General features: G+C 37.2%; 1 protein-coding gene across 3 annotated transcripts in view; it reads right to left on the reverse strand.

Moving 5' to 3' along the window:
• The window catches only part of PCNX2 (pecanex 2), a 304697-nt gene that overhangs the window by 164782 nt on the left and 117161 nt on the right, over positions 1-22754 (reverse strand). For all 3 annotated transcript variants that reach the window (XM_021931429.2, XM_021931434.2, XM_017953734.3), the window contains exons 18-19: positions 9647-9739; positions 8652-8802 (exon numbers count right to left, since the gene is read on the reverse strand). In XM_021931429.2, coding sequence (XP_021787121.2) covers positions 8652-8802; positions 9647-9739 — 244 coding nt within the window. The remainder of the gene's footprint in view (positions 1-8651; positions 8803-9646; positions 9740-22754) is intronic.

Below are 22754 nucleotides of genomic sequence, written 5' to 3' on the forward strand. Positions count from 1 at the left end.
GCTGAAGAGCTGGAATCTGAGGCTGGCAGCTAACCATTGAGCTCTGTCCCCAAGTCTTGTCTTTTTTATCTTTTTTTTTTTTTTTTTTTTTGAGACGAAGTCTCACTCTTGTTGTCCAGGCTGGAGTGCAGTGACGCAATCTCTGTTCACTGCGACCTCCGCCTTCCGGGTTCAAGCAATTCTCCTGCCTCAGCTTCCTAAGTAGCTGGAATTACAGGCACCTGCCTACATGCCTGGCTAATTTTTGTATTTTTAGTAGAGATGGGGTACAGGCGTGAGCCACTGTGCTTGGCCTAGTCCTGTCTTTCTTAATGCTAGCCCAGTTTGGCCTGAGCTTCTCCAGACCTCCCTCTGCCTCCCTCTGCTGCAAGCAGAGGTAACCGAATTCCACTTTTCTTTTTCCTCCCGCTGCAGTGTAACTTGGCTTCACTGCCAAACCCCTGCGGCCACCTCCAGCCTTGTGGAGACTGACACAGGAAGGTAAGTTTCCCAGTGGACTAGAGATCAGCCAGAGTGTGAGAGTGCCTGGCAGGGAGGAAGGGAAAATGAGGGGAAGAGAAGGTACAGGAAAATAATAGCAACAGAGAGAATAATTAATAAAGCAGGTTTCCAACTGACAGGCTGATTTCTAAAAACTCAGCTCAAAGTCATTTACTTGGCATTTGAAATGCACTTTCCCACACTAGTATCACAGCACACGATGACTATGTTACTCTCCTAGTACTATGCTTCAAATGATTTTCGTCATTTTGAATTAAAAACACTTCGGAGAGTTTTCCAAGTCTCTAACTGCTTCCTGAAGCTAGCATCTTTTTTATGTGGGGAAAAGGGGGAGGTAAGGAATACATCCTTCCTCCTCTAGCTATGGCAAAGAAAGCCACTTTCCAAAGACCCCCACATAGCCTTTGTGTTCCAAAAATCAGACAATACCTCTCATGCCATATTCCTTTAACTAGCACTAGGTACATTTGAAAGGATTTTTCCATATATTGAGTTCCACTTAATTACTGTGCAAATTCTGTGAAATAAGGCATTCAGATAGTACTATGACCTATTGGTGAAAATTTCAAAACTGTATGCAGGACATGTACATCCAGATTATAAAGGGCCACCAACTGCCTAGCACAACGGGTGAAACAAGGCACAAAGTCAGGTGAAAAATGATGAGACTTCAGAACCCTGGGAAGAGCAGTAGGATGCACTTAGGGAGAGCTTTCTGTCTGCCAATGACCATGCTAAAGGCGCTACGTTTCTTCTTGGATTGATTTTATATTTAATGTAGGAACTCCCAATTATAGATGACAAAACTGAATCACAATGGCTAAGCACACTTCCTATGTGACAGAACCAGGGTTTGAGCCCACCCAGTCTTGTCCAAGGCTGGGCCATAACATTATAATTCTCTCCTAAACTTCCCACAAGCTTTCTGCAGAGAAAAACCTAGTCACATGCAAAGGACGAAGAGTGCAAAAACCTCAGACTTTTTAGCAGCAGCAGTGGATGCTGGAAGATGATGGAATAATGCTTACACCCTGGCAGGGGACACACTACCAACCATCTGAAGTATGAAGTAGAATGAAACACTTGGAGCAGAGGAGGTCTCGAAAGTGTCTTCTCATGTGCCTCTTCTCAGGAGCAACTGAGGATGAGCTTCACTCCAAAAAAGGGAGTAAACAACAAACAGAAACTTGCAGCAGGTTCCAGGAGGGAGGACAGAGCTAATAGATGATCTGACAGACTCGCCTGTATGGAAAGTTGGAATGAGACATATACTACAAAGCTATTGGAAAGGCGAGCAAATGCAAAAGCAAACATTTGAATAAGAAATATAATCAAGGTCTATACTACTGGACTCAGAAGTGAACAACGTTTAGACTTAAGAGTTAAAAAAGAGCCTGAGTAGAAGTTCAACAAAAATATTAAAACTATATTAGGAGAAGGAGGAAAGTGAAAATGTTAATGCATAAGGGATGATAAGAGAGATAAATTCTTATCTTTTATAATGGAAAGTCAGTAGATAAATAAATCTAAAATGCCAAGAAGTAGCAGAACACGCACATGATCGTTAGTTAGAAGAATACCAGAAGAGATACCTAAAGAGCAGAAAGTATTTTTTTTCTGTACAGGGAAAATCAGAAATGGGGCAGGAGGGTGGAGTTGACAGGAGTCTGCTGCTTTTCATTGCAACTTGTTCTATTTGATTTTTAATACTATGTGTTATTTTGATATAAGTGAAAAATACATTATAAAAAGCAAGAGCTCTCAGAATCATGAGTATCACATAGAAACTAGTCTATCTGTAAACTGATAGACAAGATTTGCTAAAATGCAAAGTAAATCTCATTTAAGAATTGCAAATTTGGTACCCATTAGTGAATGTTTTGTAATAGTGGATTTTTTAAAATTACAATTTAAATAGATGTTTAATTGATGTGTGTGTGTGTGTGTGTGTGTGTGTGTGTGTTTCAAGAGAGAGTCTTGTTCCATCACCCAGGCTGGAGTGCAGTGGTGCGGACTCAGCTCACTGCAACCTCTGCTTCCCGGGTTCAAGTCATTCTCCTGTTTCAGCCTCCTGAGTAGCTGGGACTACAAGCAGCTTTTAGCAGAGACAGGGTTTCACCATGTTAGCCAGGATGGTCTCGATTTCCTGACCTCACGATCCACCCACCTCGGTCTCCCAAAGTGCTGGGATTACAGGTGTGGGCCACCGTGCCCAGCCTATTTGTTTTATAATGTATATTATCTTTATTAATTTAATCTAATGCATCCAAAAAGTATAGCTTAAACTTTTCAGTACTGTACAGAGGTACAAACGAATCATTCAAACTACATGTTACTTCAAGAGGCTTTTTATGCCCTCATCAGCCTATACAAAACTTTCCTTTGGTGAATTTACAAAGGATTAATCATTCATTTTCTCCTCCAATGTTTACTGAATATCTGCCATGCACCAGATATCAATGTAACATTTAATTATATAATTCCACAGGTTTTCCATTTTATATGCATATTAATAAGTTGGAAAGGCTTAAGCAATGATACATGAAATTAACTGTAAGCTCCTCACTTAGGATATATATTAGCCTTCTACTTCTTTCTTTTTCTTTGTTTTTTAAGAGAAAGAATCTCAGCCGGGCGCAGTGGCTCACGCCTGTAATCCCCAACACTTTGGGAGGCCGAGGCAGGCAGATCACTTGAGACCAGGAGTTCGAGACCAGCCTGGCCAACATAGCAAAACCCCATCTCTACTAGAAGAACAAAAATTAGCCGGGCACACCTGCAATTCCAGTTAGTAGAGCATCAGCTAGTAGGGCAGCTGAGGCACAAGAATTGCTTGAACACAGGGGGCAGAAGTTGCAGTGAGCCAAGATCGAGCCACTGCATTCCAGCCTGGGCAACAGTGAGACTCCACCTCAAAAAAAAAAAAAAAGAAAAAAGAGAGAAAGAATCTTGTTATGTGGCTTTAGCTACAGTGTGAGAGTGCAGTGGCTATTCAATAGGCGCTATCATAGTGCACTACAGCCTCTAACTCCTGGGCTCAAGCGATCTTCCTGCCTCAGCCTCCCAAGTAGCTGGGACTACAGGCACATACCATCATGCCCAGCTACTGTTTCTCTGTCTTTCCTGCAGGGCGGAACCTAGTGTCACAGCCCACATTACTGTATGTGTGTAGCAGTCACAAGTCTTCTACAGTGACACAGCCATAGGCTTATTTACCAGATCATAAGCTTTTTGATGACAGAAACTACATCTTAGTCATTCCTATGTCACTGGCTCACAGGGCTTGGCATCTTGTAGGAACTCAATAATTATTTTCTGAATGAGTGAATAGTATATCCATAAGCATTTTCTACGTGAACAAATAAGTAAGTAAATGAATTCCAATACCGTACTTATTCCTTGCCTCAATCTCTTTTAACTCCATTATAATCCATTTTTATGGTTAGAGTACAGTCATCAAATCAGGTCACTCTTTTTAATTCTTAAAAGCCAAGAACTATAATATTATGGAAATATTACCTTGGAGGACCAAGTGAAATGTGACTCAACCCCAATATTTGCTTTTTGAAATAATATAATTCTTTTGGAAAGTTTTAAGATAAAGCAAATTTTCAATAAGGTCCAACTTTGTACTTCTTTATGACAGGGATCAATCAATAAAGTCATTTGTCTGGAATCATTATCATAATTCAGGAAAATTGATTTGCTTTATTTTCTAAAAATAGGAGTGCTCCTTTAACATTTAGTCTCAAAAACTCTAAGCTAGAATAATATGCTGTTGCCTATAGTGCTATCTTCTGTCATGTTCAGCATGATTAACTTAGATGGGAAATATGGCAATTTTTAAAAAGAGCAACTTCACACATACACATTAACATAACTCAGTTGTGTCCACATGACCATCATGATTCATCTGATGCTGAACTGTACTATAAGTGATAGAATTTTATTCTCCTAATCCAAATACTGGTGAAACAGCATCTCAAGGTTGGGAGGAGATAATATTTACTTTCAAAAAATTAGTCTCAAAGGTCAAGAACTAAATTGACTAAAAAAGCTTTGCTTCAATGTGTAGTCTTCAACTTCAGTTATAATATCTATTTCCACTCATCACAGTCTGAATTTTATACCAAAATTAATTTGGTATCTCCATATTTTACCAAGTAGAAGTACATATTCGAAGTATGCAGAAAGGAAAGTAAGCCAAAAGGAAGTACATACACCAAGTTTAAAGTTTGTTCCAGTGGCCACAAAGTGATGATGGTTAAATTAAATGCAGTTCAGCATTTGTGAGGCTCCCTCTCTACACCAAGCACTGCCGTGAGAACTGGAGGAGGAGTATGCACTAGCAGACATGGAGCTCGGTCTACCTTAAGCACCAGTGGTTACAGGTGGTTATGGAAGGGAGGCTCAGGGAGCAGTGGGGAATCTAGTCAGGTTTAGGTGGTCAGGGCAAGACTTCTCTGGAGGGGCTGATTTTAAACAGACCTGGGCTGGGCACGGTAGCTCATGCTTGTCATCCCAGAACTTTGGGAGGCTGAGGAAGGTGGATCACTTGAGGTCAGGAGTTCAAGACCAGCCTGGTCAACACGGTGAAACCCCATCTCTACTAAAAATACAAAAATTAGCCGGGTGTGGTGGCGCACGCCTGTAATCCCAGCTACTCAGGAGGCTGAGGCAGGAGAATCACTTGAACCCAGGAGGCGGAGGTTGCAGTGAGCCAAGATTGTGCCACTGCATTCCAGCCTGGGTGATAGAGTGAGACTCAGTCTCAAAAAACAAACAAACAAACAAAACAAAAAAACCCAGAGACTTGAAGCATGAGCAGCCTGGTGTCAGTCTAGTGAAGCTGGAGAAATGGCATCCCTAGTCAAGGAAGAAGTAAGGAGAGCAGAGGCAGAGAGTGTGTTGTGTTTGAGAAGCCACAAGAATGCCTAGAATCAGTTGTGGCAAGTCTGTATCAAATCAGGGAAGAAGGCCTGGTAATGTTGGCATGAGAAGACGGCATGTCAGACTTTACAGGACCTACTGTGACTGCAGCCATGTGGCTCTTCTGGGTAGTGATGATTGTGAAAACAGCCTGAAAGCCACATTCAGGCTGCACATGATTGCCCACTCAGAATGACAGCAACACGGGTAGTGAAATGACCTGGGGTCTAGTCAATCACTGGCCACAAAATCAGTGGGACCCAAGTTATGTTTCTGTTCCCTAGGCTTCAGTTTCCATCTATGTAAAATGGTGGGATAGGATTATATAATAAACTCTAAGACAGGGGCAGCACATATGCCTTATCTTACTGTTTCAGCTGATTAGAAATGTCTGCCACCAGCCCAGTTCTAGGACTCTGTTCTCAGTTAGTGATGTCTGCCCTGGAACCACTGTGTCCCAGCAGCGTGCTACACACTAGCTAGTCCTGCTCTGCCCTGCCTTCTTTCTCAATGACAATATTCTGTGCTCCTATGAGAAAGAAGATGGGAGCATCACTTTCACATGAAAAGCTGTGTGCCTGGCCTGAGTTTCTTGTACATGTTTTGTTGCTGGTGGAAAAAATGAAGAGTTAAAACCTAAAAGGCAGAAGTCCAGGAAGAAGAGGCAAGGAGATTCAGGACACAGATGGCACCAGAATGGGTAACTGGGCCTAAATCATTTTTAAATTTTGTGTCTATAGGTTTTCCTTCTAATACACCTAATTTTGAAATGGAATCTGTTTTTCGTCATGTGCCTAATTTGTCCAACCTGTGACTCCCGGCTCGATTTCAGGCTGCTTATAAATAGAGAGTATAGGCAAGTTAGAACCTTCCACAGAGCCTCTGCCTGACACTGTGTAAGCAAGTGTGGACCCCTCCCAGCCTACGTCTATGGGATACACAGGGACTCAGTGCCACCCACTCACTCACCCTCCGAGAGAGGAAGTCAGATACACAAACACGCTCATTTTACGTGTTCTTGACTCTTGTACTAAAAAAGCAAAAGCCATGTAGGCTTGAAATAGCTAAATGATTTTAATTTAAACGGGGCTATCTTAGATACAGGGGAGAAAACAAACAAACAAAAAACAGAAAAAAAAAAAAAAACCCCGAGTTGTTAATGGCCCACTCCTGTTTTTCATTGTTGAATTCTAAACTCTGAACTGCCACAGTAAGGGAAGCCCAAGTCTAATCTGTCTCATTTTCCTTTCCTTCAGCTTAACAGGTTCTCTTTGCTCACCCCAAGGTATGTAAATATGTACACATAAACATGGCCATGGGCATAGGCATAGTTTAAGAATAGGTGTAGGGAAAGGTACAGGTACAGGTGCAGGTAAAGGTAAAAGTATAGGTATAGTCATTGGTACAGGGAAAGTTATAGATACAAATAAAGGTACAGGTATAGATACAGGTACAGGTAAAGATAAAGATATATAGAGAAGTAAAGGTAACGTTATAGAAGTGAGTATTGGTATGGGTATAGGCAAATATGTAGGTTACAAACAGGTATAGGTATAGATACAGACAAAAGTAAAAGTATAAGGAAATGTATAGGTAAAGGTGTTGGTACAGGTACAAGTATAGATATAAATATAGATATAGATACGCAGTTAAGGTTTCTTACTTCAAATCTCCATCAACTAACTTACCAAGGATGTCAAAATAACCCCAAAACACTCCACTAATTTCACCAACACTTAGTCTTTCTGGAGGTTTTTGAATGAAAGGGAAATATAACCTGAAGGCTGCAGAAGTTCTATGGAAACTGGTCTTCTTCATCAGGGTCCTCTATGTATCCACAAGCAGTCACCTGTTGGGGTAGGGACTTTCCTCTACAAGTGGACTAAAATATACAAACCATCATAGATGGAACCTTCTCTGAGTCTATCTTCTTTGAGTTTTTCTAATACTGATAATAATTTGCATTTAAGTAGCACATGAAATTGTACAGAACATTTAAAACTATGCAGCTCCACCCTTATGCTAGCTCCTGATTCTGTAGGTGGGAAGAGTAAGTCTCCCAGGGGAGAGAACTCTGAGTTACCCTCCCTGTACTTCTAAACCTCATCAGCCCGATGAGGCCATCTTTCTCCACTAAACAAACCAGTTTTTCTACTTGGGCTGTTTCTAACTAAGGCGGCTCCTTTTGCCCACCCAGAGATGCTCCTTATGGAAGCACTCTCTGTTCTGGACAGCATCTTCAGTGACTCTTGCATATTTATTTTAAAAATTATTCTCCCCCTTTTCCTTTTGTCACACCAGTCTACTGAAGTTGCTGGTGACAAATTTGGCTGAGTTCAGTACTTTAAGTCCACAAACCTTGGTGCCCCTCACTTACCTTTATGCCTGGACATATAGACAATTAGATAACTCGCTAACAACTGAGAAGTTACAATAGGCTAAACAGCTCCATGCAGAATCAGCAGCATTCGACTGCAGTTATGATCTGTGAGCAGTAACTTTGATGGGTCTAAAACTGTGGATAAATCAGTCTTCTTCCATCCATTCAAGCACAGAACAGGGAATTACAGAGCAAGGGAAGACCTAGCAGAAAAATTTCTAGAAGACTTCTCATCTAGAAGAAATCTATTTCTTCTCCAAGGCTCTGAAACGGTTGTGATCACCAGGCTATTACATGATCATGGCCACAGACACCCATGGAAACTGCTAAGTCAACCAAGTGTAGATACAGATGTAGGCCTAGATGAACAAAGTAAGCTAAAGAAAATGCAAGGGTTCAGGAGTGCTTAAAGTTATTGGTCAGGCCCTGCTCCATCCCCACCAATTCATGAAGGATGGGAGCACAGTCAAGGGATACTCTTCTTAGGCCCCAGTTAGTTTTGGTGGGAACAGCATAATCTTCAAGTGTGAATGGTACAATTTTCCACAATACCAATAACCAATTAATATTTCTATAGAACATCCTTCTGATTCACCTGGCTTTAACTTTCTTCTTATGGTTGGCTAGAATATCTGGGAACAAATACCATATACTCCAAGGTACACATTCTCCTTTTTTCTTTTTTATTGTGGTAAAATACACATAATGTACCATCTACCATTTTCAAGTGTACAGTTCTGTGGCATTAAGTGCATTCGGACTGTTGCACATGGCTTAAAGTATACCTACCCCTCCTTTTTTGTCTTTTTTTTTTTTTTTAAATGAGGGATATATTACTAACCTCTCACTTCCCGTTGATGATACTCTTTGTTTTTGAGAATGGGGTGTGAAATCCACATCCAGGGATGATGCTTGCGGAGCTGAGGGAGCAGGTAATGTGTTACAAACCCCACGGCACCAGCCAAGGCAAACAGCACGATGCTGAGAAATGGCTGCAATAAAAATGGGCAGAATCTCATTACTTAGCCTAGAGGATGGGGAGAGGAATGCCCGTGAATAATACATAACATCATTGTTCTTCCACTTTTTCCTCTTAACGGATAGCCAGACTCTTAACGGATAGCCAGTTCTTGTTTCAGGCCTCTGAAAATGTCTTCTCTATACCATGAAATTGGTTCATGTGTTGGAAACCACTACGAGAGTGAGGGAGAACTAGCCTGTGGGAGTACAGAGGCCAAGAGAATTATGCCCCTTCGAATACATTTTTCAAATTTTCTAATGAGGAGGTGAAGAATAACCCATGTAGCTCATAGACATTTCCTCATGAAAAGGGGGTTCGTGGATGGACAATATTTTTGTATAGAGAAAGCAACTGTCTGTAAGAACCACAGCCAGGAATCCCATCTGGAGCTCCCCACTTTGTTTTTCTAACTGAAAATCCTTTTCCCATAGTCCTTTTGACTCTATGACCTCTGCCTCACCCCGATACAGTGACTCCTCTCTGCTCACAGTAGAGCACTGTCAGCCCACCCTATCACTATTAACTGTCCTCACAGTGGACTCCACAAGACGTGCCATCACTCTTGCAAACAAAACAGCTCCTCCGATGCAGGAAAGGGCAAGGACAAAGCAATTGAACCCAATCTGTGATGCGGACCAAGTCACATCTTGGACGTAACTGCTCACAGCACATGGATACATTCCCTTAGCCTCTCAACAGGCATTTCGTTTCCTTCTCTAGCTCACGTGTCTTGTCAATACCCTGTAGCTCCATGACAGCTTTGTTATTAAGGAGAACAAGGGGGCAGGAAGAGTACAAAGTTGGTGGATACATACTCGCAATGACAGGAATACAGTGCTGGCGCTGACTGCAAATGAGAGGACAGCAACCACTGCGCAGACGATGAGATCCCATTTTAAGACATCCGTCTGGAAAGAGAAAACCAGCGGTAAAGGCTGCTCTTCATTTCTCTCAGCAACTCTGTGTGACCAGGTAAATCAAGTGACAGGACATTGACCCAAGTTAAACTGTTTTTCCAGCCCATCACTTACCTGACACACACAGTGGCACACACTGGATGGGCTGTTCACTAGCTCCTGCTTAGGGAATTTCAGGGAGACTGAGGTGGGCTGGGGGAGAGTGGCAGGGGAGAGGAATAATGCACTGCAAAGTTAGTATATGTGTGCTAACCACAGAAAGAAGAAAGGTTTTCTACACAAGTAAGAGGCATGAGGTTCTTACAAGGTTCTCGTATCTGATCTGTGTTTCCACAAACATAGATCAGATACAAGATTCCCAGAGAGCTCCCAAAGGGACTTAAATTATTAAGGTCTGATAAAGGAGGTCAAAGTGCTAATCATCTTTACTTGGCTTTAGGGTGTCTTGGATTTTAACATTCCAAAAACCTGGCTAAAACAAACAGAAGCCTCTTAAACATTTCTTATTGCTTTGGACTAGACCAGATTTTGCATTTTAATTTACCAGTCAGATCACTGGTGAATTAAAGAAACCACTTCAAAATTATACATATGTGTGTGTGTATATATACATATATATATATATATGCAAGAGGTACACTCATTACATGCAGATAATGAAATGTTCAGTAACTCACTAATATTTTCCCATGCAAAATTGTAGTGTAAGCTGGGGCTAGGGACAATAAAGCAAAGTTCAACCTAAGAATGCCGTGAATGCAGATAGATGGAGAATGGTCTGTTAGCTCCAACGGAGCACAATACCGCTGGCTGAACAATCTAAAGCAACCGGGAGGAACCATCACTTCTTTTCTCTCTGTAGAGGCGGATTAGTTATAGTACACAATTTTCGATCATTTGAAGATATCATACTGTTACCTGAAAATTCTGAAACCATCAATACGTTTATACTTTCCTTTCTCATACTGAAGGGAATTATGCCTCTTAAATCACTGTTTTTTAAATTAAAATGTGGGGTTTTTTGCAAGTCATGCTCCTTCCTGGCTTGCTGACCATATGATCAACCAAAGTGATAAAAAGAAACAGTGAAAAAGTCGGGATCCTAGATTTATTCATAGTAATTAATGGTTAATCTGATTTTTGGGCAGGGATAACCATAGGACCTTAATTTCGAATCTATGAAATGTTTATGATCAGAGAAATTCACCAAAAATTTACTTTAGTTACAGGCCATATATTGCTTATCACTCCAAATGCTTCAAAAAGACCAGACCTTTCTAGAGGAATAGTCTGTAATTCACTGCATCTTTAGGCTGTGGGGAGATGTTAATTTTTCTCTTCTATTTTTCATTAACATGGTTTTATGTCATTTAAAAATTACTGAATGTTTATCTGAAAGAAGATAAACATTTTCCTGAATATTCTAATTTAAAATCATGTGTCATGTTTAACATCTTTGTGTAAAGGGAAAACAGTTGGCCAGTGGTATGAGTGCTGGAGTAGGGAGGAGGGAAGGCTGCGTTTCTAAGTTTCTTAAAGCAGAAATAGGAATGAGCTTGAATTATTGTTACTCTTTTTTCACAGTTGGATAACATACGGGAATTCCACTGTGATTTCTATCAGTGTCATGAGTATCCCGTATAAATACAGACCATTACACAGCCTTTCTCTATTTATTAAAATGTTCTCTCCACCCATTTCTTTTCTATAATTTCTAAATAGCTTATTGAGATAAAACTGACATACCAAAAAGCCACATATATTTAAAGTGTACAACTTAGGCTGGGCGCTATGGCTCACGCCTGTAATCCCAGCACCTTGGGAGGCCAAGACAGGTGGATCACTTGAGGTCAGGAGTTCAAGACCAACCTGACCAACATGATGAAACCCCTGCTCTACTAAAATACAAAAACTAGCCAGTTGTGGTGGTTCACACCTGTGGTCCCAGCTGCTCGGGAGGCTGAGGCAGGAGACTGCAGAACCCAGGAGGCCAAGATTGCAGTGAGCCGAGATCACACCACTGCACTCCAGCCTGGGTGACAGAGTGAGACTCTGTATCAAAAAAAAAAAAAAATACAACTCTACAAGTTTATATATATTTTTACATTTATAAATTATATAATATATATTATATATAATTCTGGTTATGGTTTTATGGGGATATATATAAAAATCATGGGAATATGTATATCCCCACAAAACCATAACCAGAATTAAGATAATTAGCACATCCATTACACCCCAGTATTTCCTCTTTTGCTTCTTACTAATCTATCCCTTTTCTCACCATAGACTTGATTTTCTGTTTTAAGTGATCCTCCTGCCTTGGCTTCTTGTTTTCATTTTCTAGAATGTTTTATAAATAAATTCATAAAATATGTACCCTTTTGGTCTGGCTTCTCTCACTCAGTGTACTTATTCTGAGATTCATCCATGATGTCGTCTGTGTCAATAGTGCATTCCTTTTCATTGCTGAGTAGTGTTCCTCTGTATATAGATAAACACATACCACAATGTGTTATCTATTCACCTGTGGGTAGATGTTTGAATTTGTTCCCAGTTTTTGGCTATCTGCAGCTAAATAAAGCTGCAACAAATATTCATGAATATTCCTCTGGACATGTTATTTCTTTTCTCTTGTGTAAACACCTAGAAAAATGGCTGGCTTATGTGGTAGGTTTAGTCTTAACTAAACCTTAAGAAACTGCCATAATCCAATTAAAAATTGGGTAAAGCAAAAAAATTAGCTGGGCATGGTGGCAGGCGCCTGTAGTCCCAGCTACTCGGGAGGCTGAGGCAGGAGAATGGCATGAACTCGGGAGGCGGAGCTTGCAGTGAGCCGAGATTGCGCCACTGCACTCCAGCCTGGGCAACAGAGCGAGACTCGTTCTCAAAAAAAAAAAAAAAAAAAATTGGGCAAAGGACTTGAATAGACATTTCTCAAAAGAAGACACACAAATGGCCAAAAAATATTTTAAAATATTCAATGTCACTAATCATCAGTAAAATGCAAATCAAAACCACAATGATATACCATCTCATCCCAATTAGAATGGTTATTATCAGCAAATGCTGGTATGGAAGTGAAAGAAAAGTAACCTTATACACTGTTGGTGGAAATGTATATTGGTACAGGCATTATAGAAAGCAGTATGGGGACTTTCCTCAAAAAATTGAAAATGGAACTACCATATGATCCAGCAATTCCACTACTGTGTATTATTCGAAGTAAATAAAATCAGTATGTTGAAGTGCTATCTGCACTCCCAGGCTTAATGCAGCATTATTCACAATAGCCAAGATATGAAATCAACCTAAGTGGCCATAAACCAATAAATATATAATATATATAATCACATTTTATATATACCACATTTTTTACATGATATATATGAAATATATATCATATATAGAAAATAGATAGAAAATGTGATATACACAAACACAGCCCCATGGAATACTATTCAGCCATAAAAAAGAATGTAATCCTGTCATTTTGCAGCAGCAACATGGATGAACCTGGAGGACATTATGTTAAGTGAAATAAGACAGGCACAGAAAGACAAATACCACTGAGTTCACTTATTTGTAGAATCTAAAAACCCAATCTCATAGAAGTACAGAGTGGAATCGTGGTTTGTAGAGGCTGGGGAGGGGAGAAGGAAGGGGGAGGAGAGATTGTTCAATGAGTATAAAATTCTAGTTAGAAAGAATAAATTCTGTTGTTCTATAGGATAGTAGGAAGACAATAGTAACAATATCAAAATGTATATTTCAAAATAACTAGAAGACAGGATTCTCAATATTCTTACCACAAAGATATGATCAATAAGTGAGGTGATACTTTAAATACCATAATTTCGTCATTGCACAATGCATACATGTATGAAAACATCACAGCATACCCCCATAAATGTGTACAATTATTGTCAATTAAAAGCAAATTTTAAAAAAGAAACTGCCAAGCTGTTTTCAAAGCAGGTGTAACTCTTTTACATTTTCAACAGCAGCGTGTGTGAGTTCCACTTGCTCCATAGTCTTGTCAAGAGTTTTTTAAATTGTAACCATACTAGTGAATGTATGCCTCCTAGGGCACATTTGGCAATATCTGGAGACATTTTGGTTTTTACAACTTGAGGAAGGGAAAAAAAAATACTGCCATTTGGTGGCTAGAGGCCAGGGATGCAGCCAAACATCCTACAATGCACAAGACAGCCCCCCCACAACCCCCACTTCCCTGTAACCAGGGAAATATTCTGAGGCTCAAAATGTCAACAGTGCTGAGGTTGAGAAACCTTAATGGAGTGGTATCTAATTGTGGTTTTAATTTGCCTTTTCCAACGACTAATGATGAACATCTTTTCACGTACTTAATTTAAAGTACTATTTATGATAGCACTAAAAGTATACTTAGGGATAAATTTGAGAAAAAATGTGCAAATGGAAACAGAAACTAAACACAGAAACTAGATAAATAAATGGGGAGATATACTGCATTCCTGGATTTGAAGATTCAGTATTGTTAATAAGTCAATTCTCACAAAACTGATTGGTAAATTCAATGAAATTGTAATGAAAATTCCAGCAGAAATTTTTTTTAGAAATGGACATGCTAATTAAAAAATGTATATGGAAATGCAGTAGACCCTAGAATAGCTAAAACGACTTTGAAAAAGAAAAAGTTGGAGGACATACAATACCTGGTTTCAAGGTTTATTATAAAGCTACAGTAACTATGGTATTGATGGTATTGGTACAAATACACATCTAGATCAATGGAAAAGAATAAAGTGTCCAGAAATAGGCCAAAACAGATATATGATCAACTGATTTTCAACAAAAGTGCAATGGTGAGATGACAAATCCCCAAATGAGGAAAAGGATCATCTTTTCTATGAAAGGCGCTGGAACAATGGAATAGCCATCTACAAAATAAATAAATAAAATTAAATAAAATAATAACCAAAACACCTTGACACTTACTTTGCTGCACATACAGAAATTACTGAACATCATGAACCTAACAAACCATCAAACTGCTCAGAGCAACCATAAGAGGAAATCTTAATGATCCTGGATTTGGCAAAGATTTCTTAAATGGAGCACTAAAAGTTTGAACTATAAAAGAAAAAATTGAATAAATTGGACATCACAAAAATGTAAAACTTTTGCTCTTTGAAAGACACTTACAAAAAGGGAAGCCAAAGACTAGGGGAAAAAATTACTACTCATAAAACCCACATTCAACAAAGGACATTTACCTATAAACAAACAACACCCTCCTACATCCCCAGCTGCACATGGTTCTGAACAGACGCTTCATGAAAGGAGATATACAGATGGCAAATGGTAATTACTGAGCTTTTTACTCTTGATGCTAGTTAATGAAACTAGACTGCTCTCCTAATATTGCTGAAAATAACATCAGCAAAATCAAAAGGAAACAGTTGTTTTTCCCCAAAGCCACCAAAAAGCAGATATTATTCTGCTCCAAAAATTTTATCCTGGAAAATAATATTTTTTTTTTTTTGGTGGGAATATAGATAGGTGCAACCCATTATGAAAACAATATGGAGGTTCTAAAGAAATTTAAAAATAGGCCAGGTGTGTTGGTTCGCGCCTGTAATTCCAGCACTTTGGGAGGCCGAGGTGGGAAGACTGCTTAACGTTGCAAGTTCAAGACCAGCCTGGGCAACATAATTGGAACCCATCTCTATATTAAAAAAAAAAAAAGATATTAAAAACAGAACTACCATGTGCCCCAGCAATCCCTCTTCTAGGCATATACCCAAAGGAAATGAAATCACCAGGCCATAAAGATATCTGTGCTACCACATGTATTGCAGCACTGTTCACAATAGCCAAGATGTGGAAACAACCTGAGTGTCTGTCAACAGACACATGATGGATAAAGAAATTCTAATAGAAATGTAAATGGAATATTCTTCAGCCTTTATAAAAAGAGACATCCTGCCATTTGCCACAACATGGATGAACCTGGAGCACATTTTGCTAAGTGAAATAACCCAGACACAGAAAGACAAATACTGCATGATTTCACTTTTATGTAGAGTCGAGAGAGAGAGAGAGAGAGAGAGAGTCAAATATTCAGAGACAGAGAATAAAACAGTAGTTAACATGGGCGTGGAGTAGGTAGAGACGGGGACATGTATGTTAGGAGTTACAAAGTAGCAGATATGTAGGATAAAAAACTCCAGCAATCTAATGTACATGAGATCTATAGTTAATAAAACTGTACTATATTTGGGATTCCTGCAAATTAAGTAGATTTTAGCTGCCCTTGCCACAAAAACATAAAAATGGGTAACTAAGTGAGATGATGGATATTTTAACTTACTTCACTATAGTAACCATTTTACTGTCTATATGTAACTCATGACATTGTGTTATATACCTTAAATATACACAATAAAATCTCTTTTTAGCAAAATAAAAATAATATCTTTAAAAGGAATCTTATAACACAACTGAACTTCAGAGTCTGCTACTCTGTCCTGTGAAAGCAGCCTTTAATGCTCTAAAAAGTTTGTAATTTTGGTTGGTTTTCCTGTTAAATAACTTTTTGCTCATTTAAATGTATATTATTATACCTTTCCACCTTGTATAAGATATAAATATGTGTGGGTTTTTTGAGGTAAGTATATTTTATTTTAATCTTAGTTTTATACTATAAAAAGAGAATTTACTGGTACTGCCCTCTTCCTTCACATGCTTGAAGGTTAAAAAAAATCTGTGACTCTGTTAAATTACTTATCTAAAAAACAAGAGTTTAAGAATCTGTTTCCTTTCAATAAATGTCCTATGTCCTAACAGTGAACTGTACTGTGTTAGACCTTACAAAAATGAGTGTGAAAGGGAATATACTGCAAGATGGAAGAAAAATGCAAATTTAGGTCTTTGTAATTTTTATTAATTTAGTTTCCCATTATAGAATAACATAATAATATTGCAGCACCCTAGAACATAGAGAAGAGAGGGGAAAATCATTTACAATCATTATAGCCTGACATTAACGGTATTAGCATTTTTGTGTTTTCCAAGCCAGTATTTTTCCTGTGGATGTTAAACCAGGCTCTAGCTATAATCATTATGTATACGAATATTTCTATGCATATTTTATAAGTATCTAATCTTAGTGTGCAAATAATTTTCTACCTTTTGTACAGTACTTTTTTTGTAAGCAATATATATATACACATATATAATTGTATAGCCTCACTAATATAATTTAATGGCTAAATAATTTACCATCTTGTGATGTCATACACATACAATGCCATTATGATCACTCAAAACATTAATTTAGTGAATGAAATTGAATGACTCATAGTGCAAACATCCCTTGACTGCTACTATCAGGTTGCCTCCCATTGTTTACCATGATGAATTATGCTGAAATTACTATCTTTATGTCCCTGAATTTTTTTTATATTTTGAATTACTTTTCTAGAAAAACTCTAGCAAATAGATTTACTCTATTGTAGGTTATAAGCATTTTACAATCCTTGATAAATTATGCTTTTCCAGATGATTGTAATAATTTACATAAACACAAATGATATCTAAGAGATTCCCTCTTGATACAATTGCACATCACTAATTTTTCCAGTGCTAATGGTGTGTACAAAAATGCCATCTCATTTTAATTTGCATTTTTAAATTCATAACAGTAATTATTTCATACATTTACTTAATAATTCATTCCTAAATTTTATATAACATTTCAAATGTCTTCATTTTGAAGCTCAGATATATACATATTTGTATATAATTATATACAAATGATACACATATAATTTGCCTATAGGGTTTTAAAAATCAAATTATAAGGGTTGTTGGTATTAGAAAGATATTTAACTTTGCTAACTTTGCTACAAGTACTGTACCAAATTATTTAAATTTTGCCACCTTTTTTTACATACAGAAGTTTAAAATTTTTATGTTCTTAAATCTAACTCGGGGTATTGTGTGTGTGTTATTTCTTTTATGGATCCTATGTCTGAGAAATCATTTTCTCTGTATATTTTGGATAAATGTTTGACTTTATTTAATATCTTTTTGAAAATTTATTTTACTTTTTTAAAATGTGACACGGGTAACCACAAAGTGCATATAATAAGTATGTACAATTTAATAATTACAAAGTGAACACCTCTATGACCACCAACTAGTTCAATAAATCTAACATCTCCAGCATCCTAGAAGCTTCTTGTATGTCGCTATCTAATCAGAAATCCTTCTCTTGCCTCCTGGAGGTTTCCATCAACAACCCTGACTGGTGAAAATCATTTTCTTGCAAAAAAAAAAAAATGATTTCACTACTTACGACTTAGGTGTGCAACTGTAAGCTGTTTCATTTTGCCCATTTTCACTCAGTATATTGTACCATACTATATGCATTATTTTGTGTCTTGCTTCCTTTGCTCAACATGATGTGGTTAAGATTCACTCATGCATTGCATTTAGCTGTAATAAGTTCATTTCCTTTGCTATAGACTGCTCATTTGGCACTTTCATAAACAGATGCTATCATGAACAATTTTATATGCGTATTTTGGTGCAAATGGGCAAGATTTGCTCCAGAATAAGTACCTAGGAGTAGAATTGCTGGCTGCAGTCTATTCATGTCTTAAACTTTATGTTACCAAACTTTTATCCAAAATGTGTATACTAATTCACACTCCCACCAGCAATACATGAGAATTCTCTTGCTCTACACTTGCCAACACTTAGTGAGAACTTTACATTTTTTAGTTTGCTAGTTTTGAAATGGTAAGTCAGTGTGATTTTAATTTGGAGTTTTCTGATTATTAATGAGGTTGTCCATATATTCATGTTTTTTGGCCATTTATATTTCCTCATTTGTGAAGTGTATGTACAAGTCTTCTGCCTATTTTCAGTGGAGATATTTGGTTTTCTTATTGATTTAGAGGAGTTTCATGTTCATCTAGACACTAGTCTCTTTTCTGTATAATTTAAAATAATTATATATAATTTAAAATAAGTCAAAGGTCATAATTTTAATTAATTTGAATCTTTTTGTGTTGTTTTAAAAAATTATTTCCCACACTGCTAGCATAAAAGTAGTTTCCATTATTATGACTCTAAGTGCTTTCAGGTTTTATTTTCTCATATTTAGGCTTATAATTTACCTGGAATTGACTTTTAAGTATAGTGTGACATAGTAGTCCAATTTCCTTTTATTTGTGAATAACTTCTATTTTTCAGTTTTCCATTTTTCCCTCTGTTTGGAATTGGAAGCTGTCATGCTTTGTTTCTCTTCCTTTAGTAGTTGCACAAAACATTCCAACATGCATACCTAATTTATCACAGACCAAAGTTAACAGTACGGGCTGAGCAGCCCGCATCCGAAAATCCGAAATGCAAAACACTACCTTCCTTTGAGTGTCACATTGGTGCTCAAAATGTTTTGGATTTCAAAGCATTTCAGGTGTTGGATTTTTGGATTCGGGACATTCAATCTGTATCTTTATTCTTCTCTTGGACATTACTAAGACCTCTGACTACTTGAAGTTCATTTCTCCTCTCGTCCAAACTTGTGTGTTATTATAGTCGTGTATTTTCATTCTACCTTACATTTTTTAAGCCAACTATATAGCCTTATCATGGTTTTATGCAGTTAATATTTATTCAGATTTGCCAATGTACCTGCCACTTTCTTTTCTTTTTATTCCCTTGCAAATCAGATCTTCCATCCAAGATCACTTTCTTTTTTTATTTTTTTTTCTTTTCTCCTCAAATGACTTTTAACACAAGATCACTTTCTACTGAAAAATACCCGCAGAATTACATGTAATGAGGGCCTCTGAGCTTTTATTTTTCTAAAATTTATTTTGCCTTTATCCTTAAAAAATATTTTCACTAGGAATAAAGTTCTAGCTTGGCAGTTACTTTCTTTACACATCATTAAGTATATCCAACAACTGTCTTCTGGCTTCCATGAGGGCTCTTGATAAAGCAGCTTGCAGCCTGTCATTCATTTGCATGTAATCTGTTCATTCTGTTTACCTGCTTTAAGTTGGTCTGTGTGTTTGGCATGCTGCATTTTCACTATGGCTTGTCTGGTGTGGATTCTTTCTTCTTTAATTTACCATACTTGCGATTCACGGAAATTCCCGAATCTCAAGATAAGTGTCGTTCATCAATTCTGGTAAACTTTCAGATATTATCTCATCAAATATTGATTATGCTTCAATCTCTCTCTCTTTTTCTAGGAATTCTGATTGGATATATTTTAGATTTTCTCACTCTATCCTTCAAGTCATTTCTCTTTCATATTTCTTGATTTTTTTTCTTTTGTCAATTAGTGTTACGTTCTGGGTACTTTCTTTTCTCTTTATCTTTCAGTTCACTAATTCTCTCTTCAGACGTATCTAATCTCCCATGTGGGAGGTCGGCTCACTGCAACCTCCACCTCTCAGGTTCAAGTGATTCTCCTGCCTCAGCCTCCCAAGTAGCTGAGACTATAGGCATGTGCCACCACAGCTGGCTAATTTTTTATTTTTAGTGGAGATGGGGTTTCACCATGTTGGCCAGGCTGGTTTCAAACTCCTGACCTCAGGTGATCCACCCGCCTCGGCCTCCAAAAGTGCTGGCATTACAGGCATGAGCCACTGTGCCCAGCCCAGTCTTCACTCTTAAATCTAAACGTGCTAAGTTCCTTTTTCTTACACTTCTTTCTCAAGTTTTTAAAAACTAAGAACTGCTATTTTTCTAAAGGAACTTTAGAATCATTTCTCAATGTTGGGAATATAATGTCTTTGGAACTGTTTTGAATTATATGAAACCTACAAATTCATTAGAAAGAAGTGGCATTTTATAAATCTCAGCCTTCCTATCCAAAATCAGGTTATGTCTATCTCCACTTATTCAGAACATCATTTACACTTTAATAAACTGCTGTAGTTTACTTTATTTGTGACACTACTTGTTAAAATCATTTCCATTATCAATTCAGATATTTTGTTGGTACTGTGAGTTGGATCACATTTTCATAGGTTATTTCTGGTATGTTAGAAAGTTCTTGCTTTTCTAAATTTTATTTTCTCTGGTTGTATTTATGAATCCTCTTATTAATCATAGTTGATTATATAGTATGCACAGAAAAGTTTTCTATACACATATAAATCAGCATTTTTTTCTCTTTCTCTTTGCTCTTTACTATTTTGCTTTTCATTTTATATATCTAAGATATAAATTAAATATATATTTATATTATAATTATATATTATTTTGTATCTTTATCTTAGATATAAATATCTTTATATTTATCTTATATAAAATATCTTTATAAAGATATAGATATAAATATATATTTATATTTAATTTATCTTATATATAAAATTATATATAAATATATATTTAATATATTATAAATTATATATTATATGTAATATATAATTTATGTTTTATATATATAAAGTAGAGAGCAAACTATTAATATTTTTGAATATTGTTTTAGAAGTTCTGGCTAGTGTAAGGCTGCAAAGAGAAAAAAATGAAAAATTTATATATAAATTTTTGGATTTATGGTAAATAAACTTATGGTAAATCCATGCAGGTTTAACTAAGAAATATATTAGCTCTTCATATACTGAACATTTTAAACTCATTGTGCCATTTTATATAGTACTTCACACTCCAACTCTCAAAGGAAGCTTAAGAACCCCTGGTGCAACATTCCACATCTAGCAGCATGGGACCAGAAAAATCTAGATATTATAACCAATGATTTGGGAAAAAACTGTTTGAATTTTACACATAAGAATTAAATAGGCTTTTTTTTTTGCTTCTAGGAACTGAAGAAAATTGATACAGTGAAAGGAACAAATCTAAGCATAGTAAAAAGGGTGTTGACAATGACGAAGATGTGAAAGTTAAAAGCTTAGAGTCTGTGCTAATAAGACATATAGAGAAAGACTAACCAGGCAAGCCACTAGTAGAAAGTTATATCTTTATTAAGTAATGAATTTTGGTGATAAACTTTGTGTGCATAACTTATCTTGCTCATATGCAAATGTATAGGCCCATTGGTATATCTCTGTTTCTAGATCAATGTTTCTTGAAGTACAACCTGTGGATCGCCTAAACAGAATCACCTGGGTGAATATTCCTGTTAAAATGAAGATCCTCAGATCCTTTCACAGGCCAGATGAATCAGAATGTTGGGGAAGGGCTACAAAACTGAAATCTAATGAGGCTCCTTGAGGGGTTCTCATACAAACTAAAATTTAAGAAAAGAGAGCGAGACAGAGAAAATAAAAGGTGGAGAGAGATATAGAGAAAGAAAATCAGAGGCAATGAGGAGGGGGATTTTACGCTTGTACGGTGTCACAGAAGGCATTATATATCAAACTCTAAAAGCTGAATGTGATATTCCCATTAAAATATTATAATTAGGCCAGAGACTTTTCAGAGAAATGAACACAAACATCTTATTAAATCACCTAACAAGTTATTGCTCCACACTGTACAAAGCATTTCAAAGGGGATGAAAACCAAGGTAGGCAACACCTAGCCCATCACATCTAATTATACCAATGAAATACTATCAACCTCTGCTGGGCAAATTTCTGGTCAAATTTCTTTGTAATTCCTACATTATTTTTAACTGCAATAAATCAGAAAGTAGAAATGCACCTTCATTAGTCATGAAATCAAGGAAGACTGAAGGGCATAGTTTTTCTCAGATATCCACGGGGAGAGTTTTGGGTAGACTCTGGACCACCCTATGGCTTTTACAGAAAATGCTGTAGGAATGTCAGTTTGACCTTCTCCCTGTAAGTCTCCTGGTATAAATATTAGAGGTCAGGTTGTGGATGCTAGGATTATGTCAAACACTTCTCTTTTTTTTAAGCTGCTATCTCATCAGGCCCAGCTGCTTCGACTTTTAACCTGCTTTTAAATGTATCTCTGCTCCTAAAATTCATGAACTATGCCCTTACTCATATTAAGTGATTTGTCC

The sequence above is a fragment of the Papio anubis genome, chromosome 1 (genome assembly GCF_008728515.1).
Source record: "Papio anubis isolate 15944 chromosome 1, Panubis1.0, whole genome shotgun sequence".
In the NCBI taxonomy this organism is placed as follows: domain Eukaryota; kingdom Metazoa; phylum Chordata; class Mammalia; order Primates; family Cercopithecidae; genus Papio; species Papio anubis.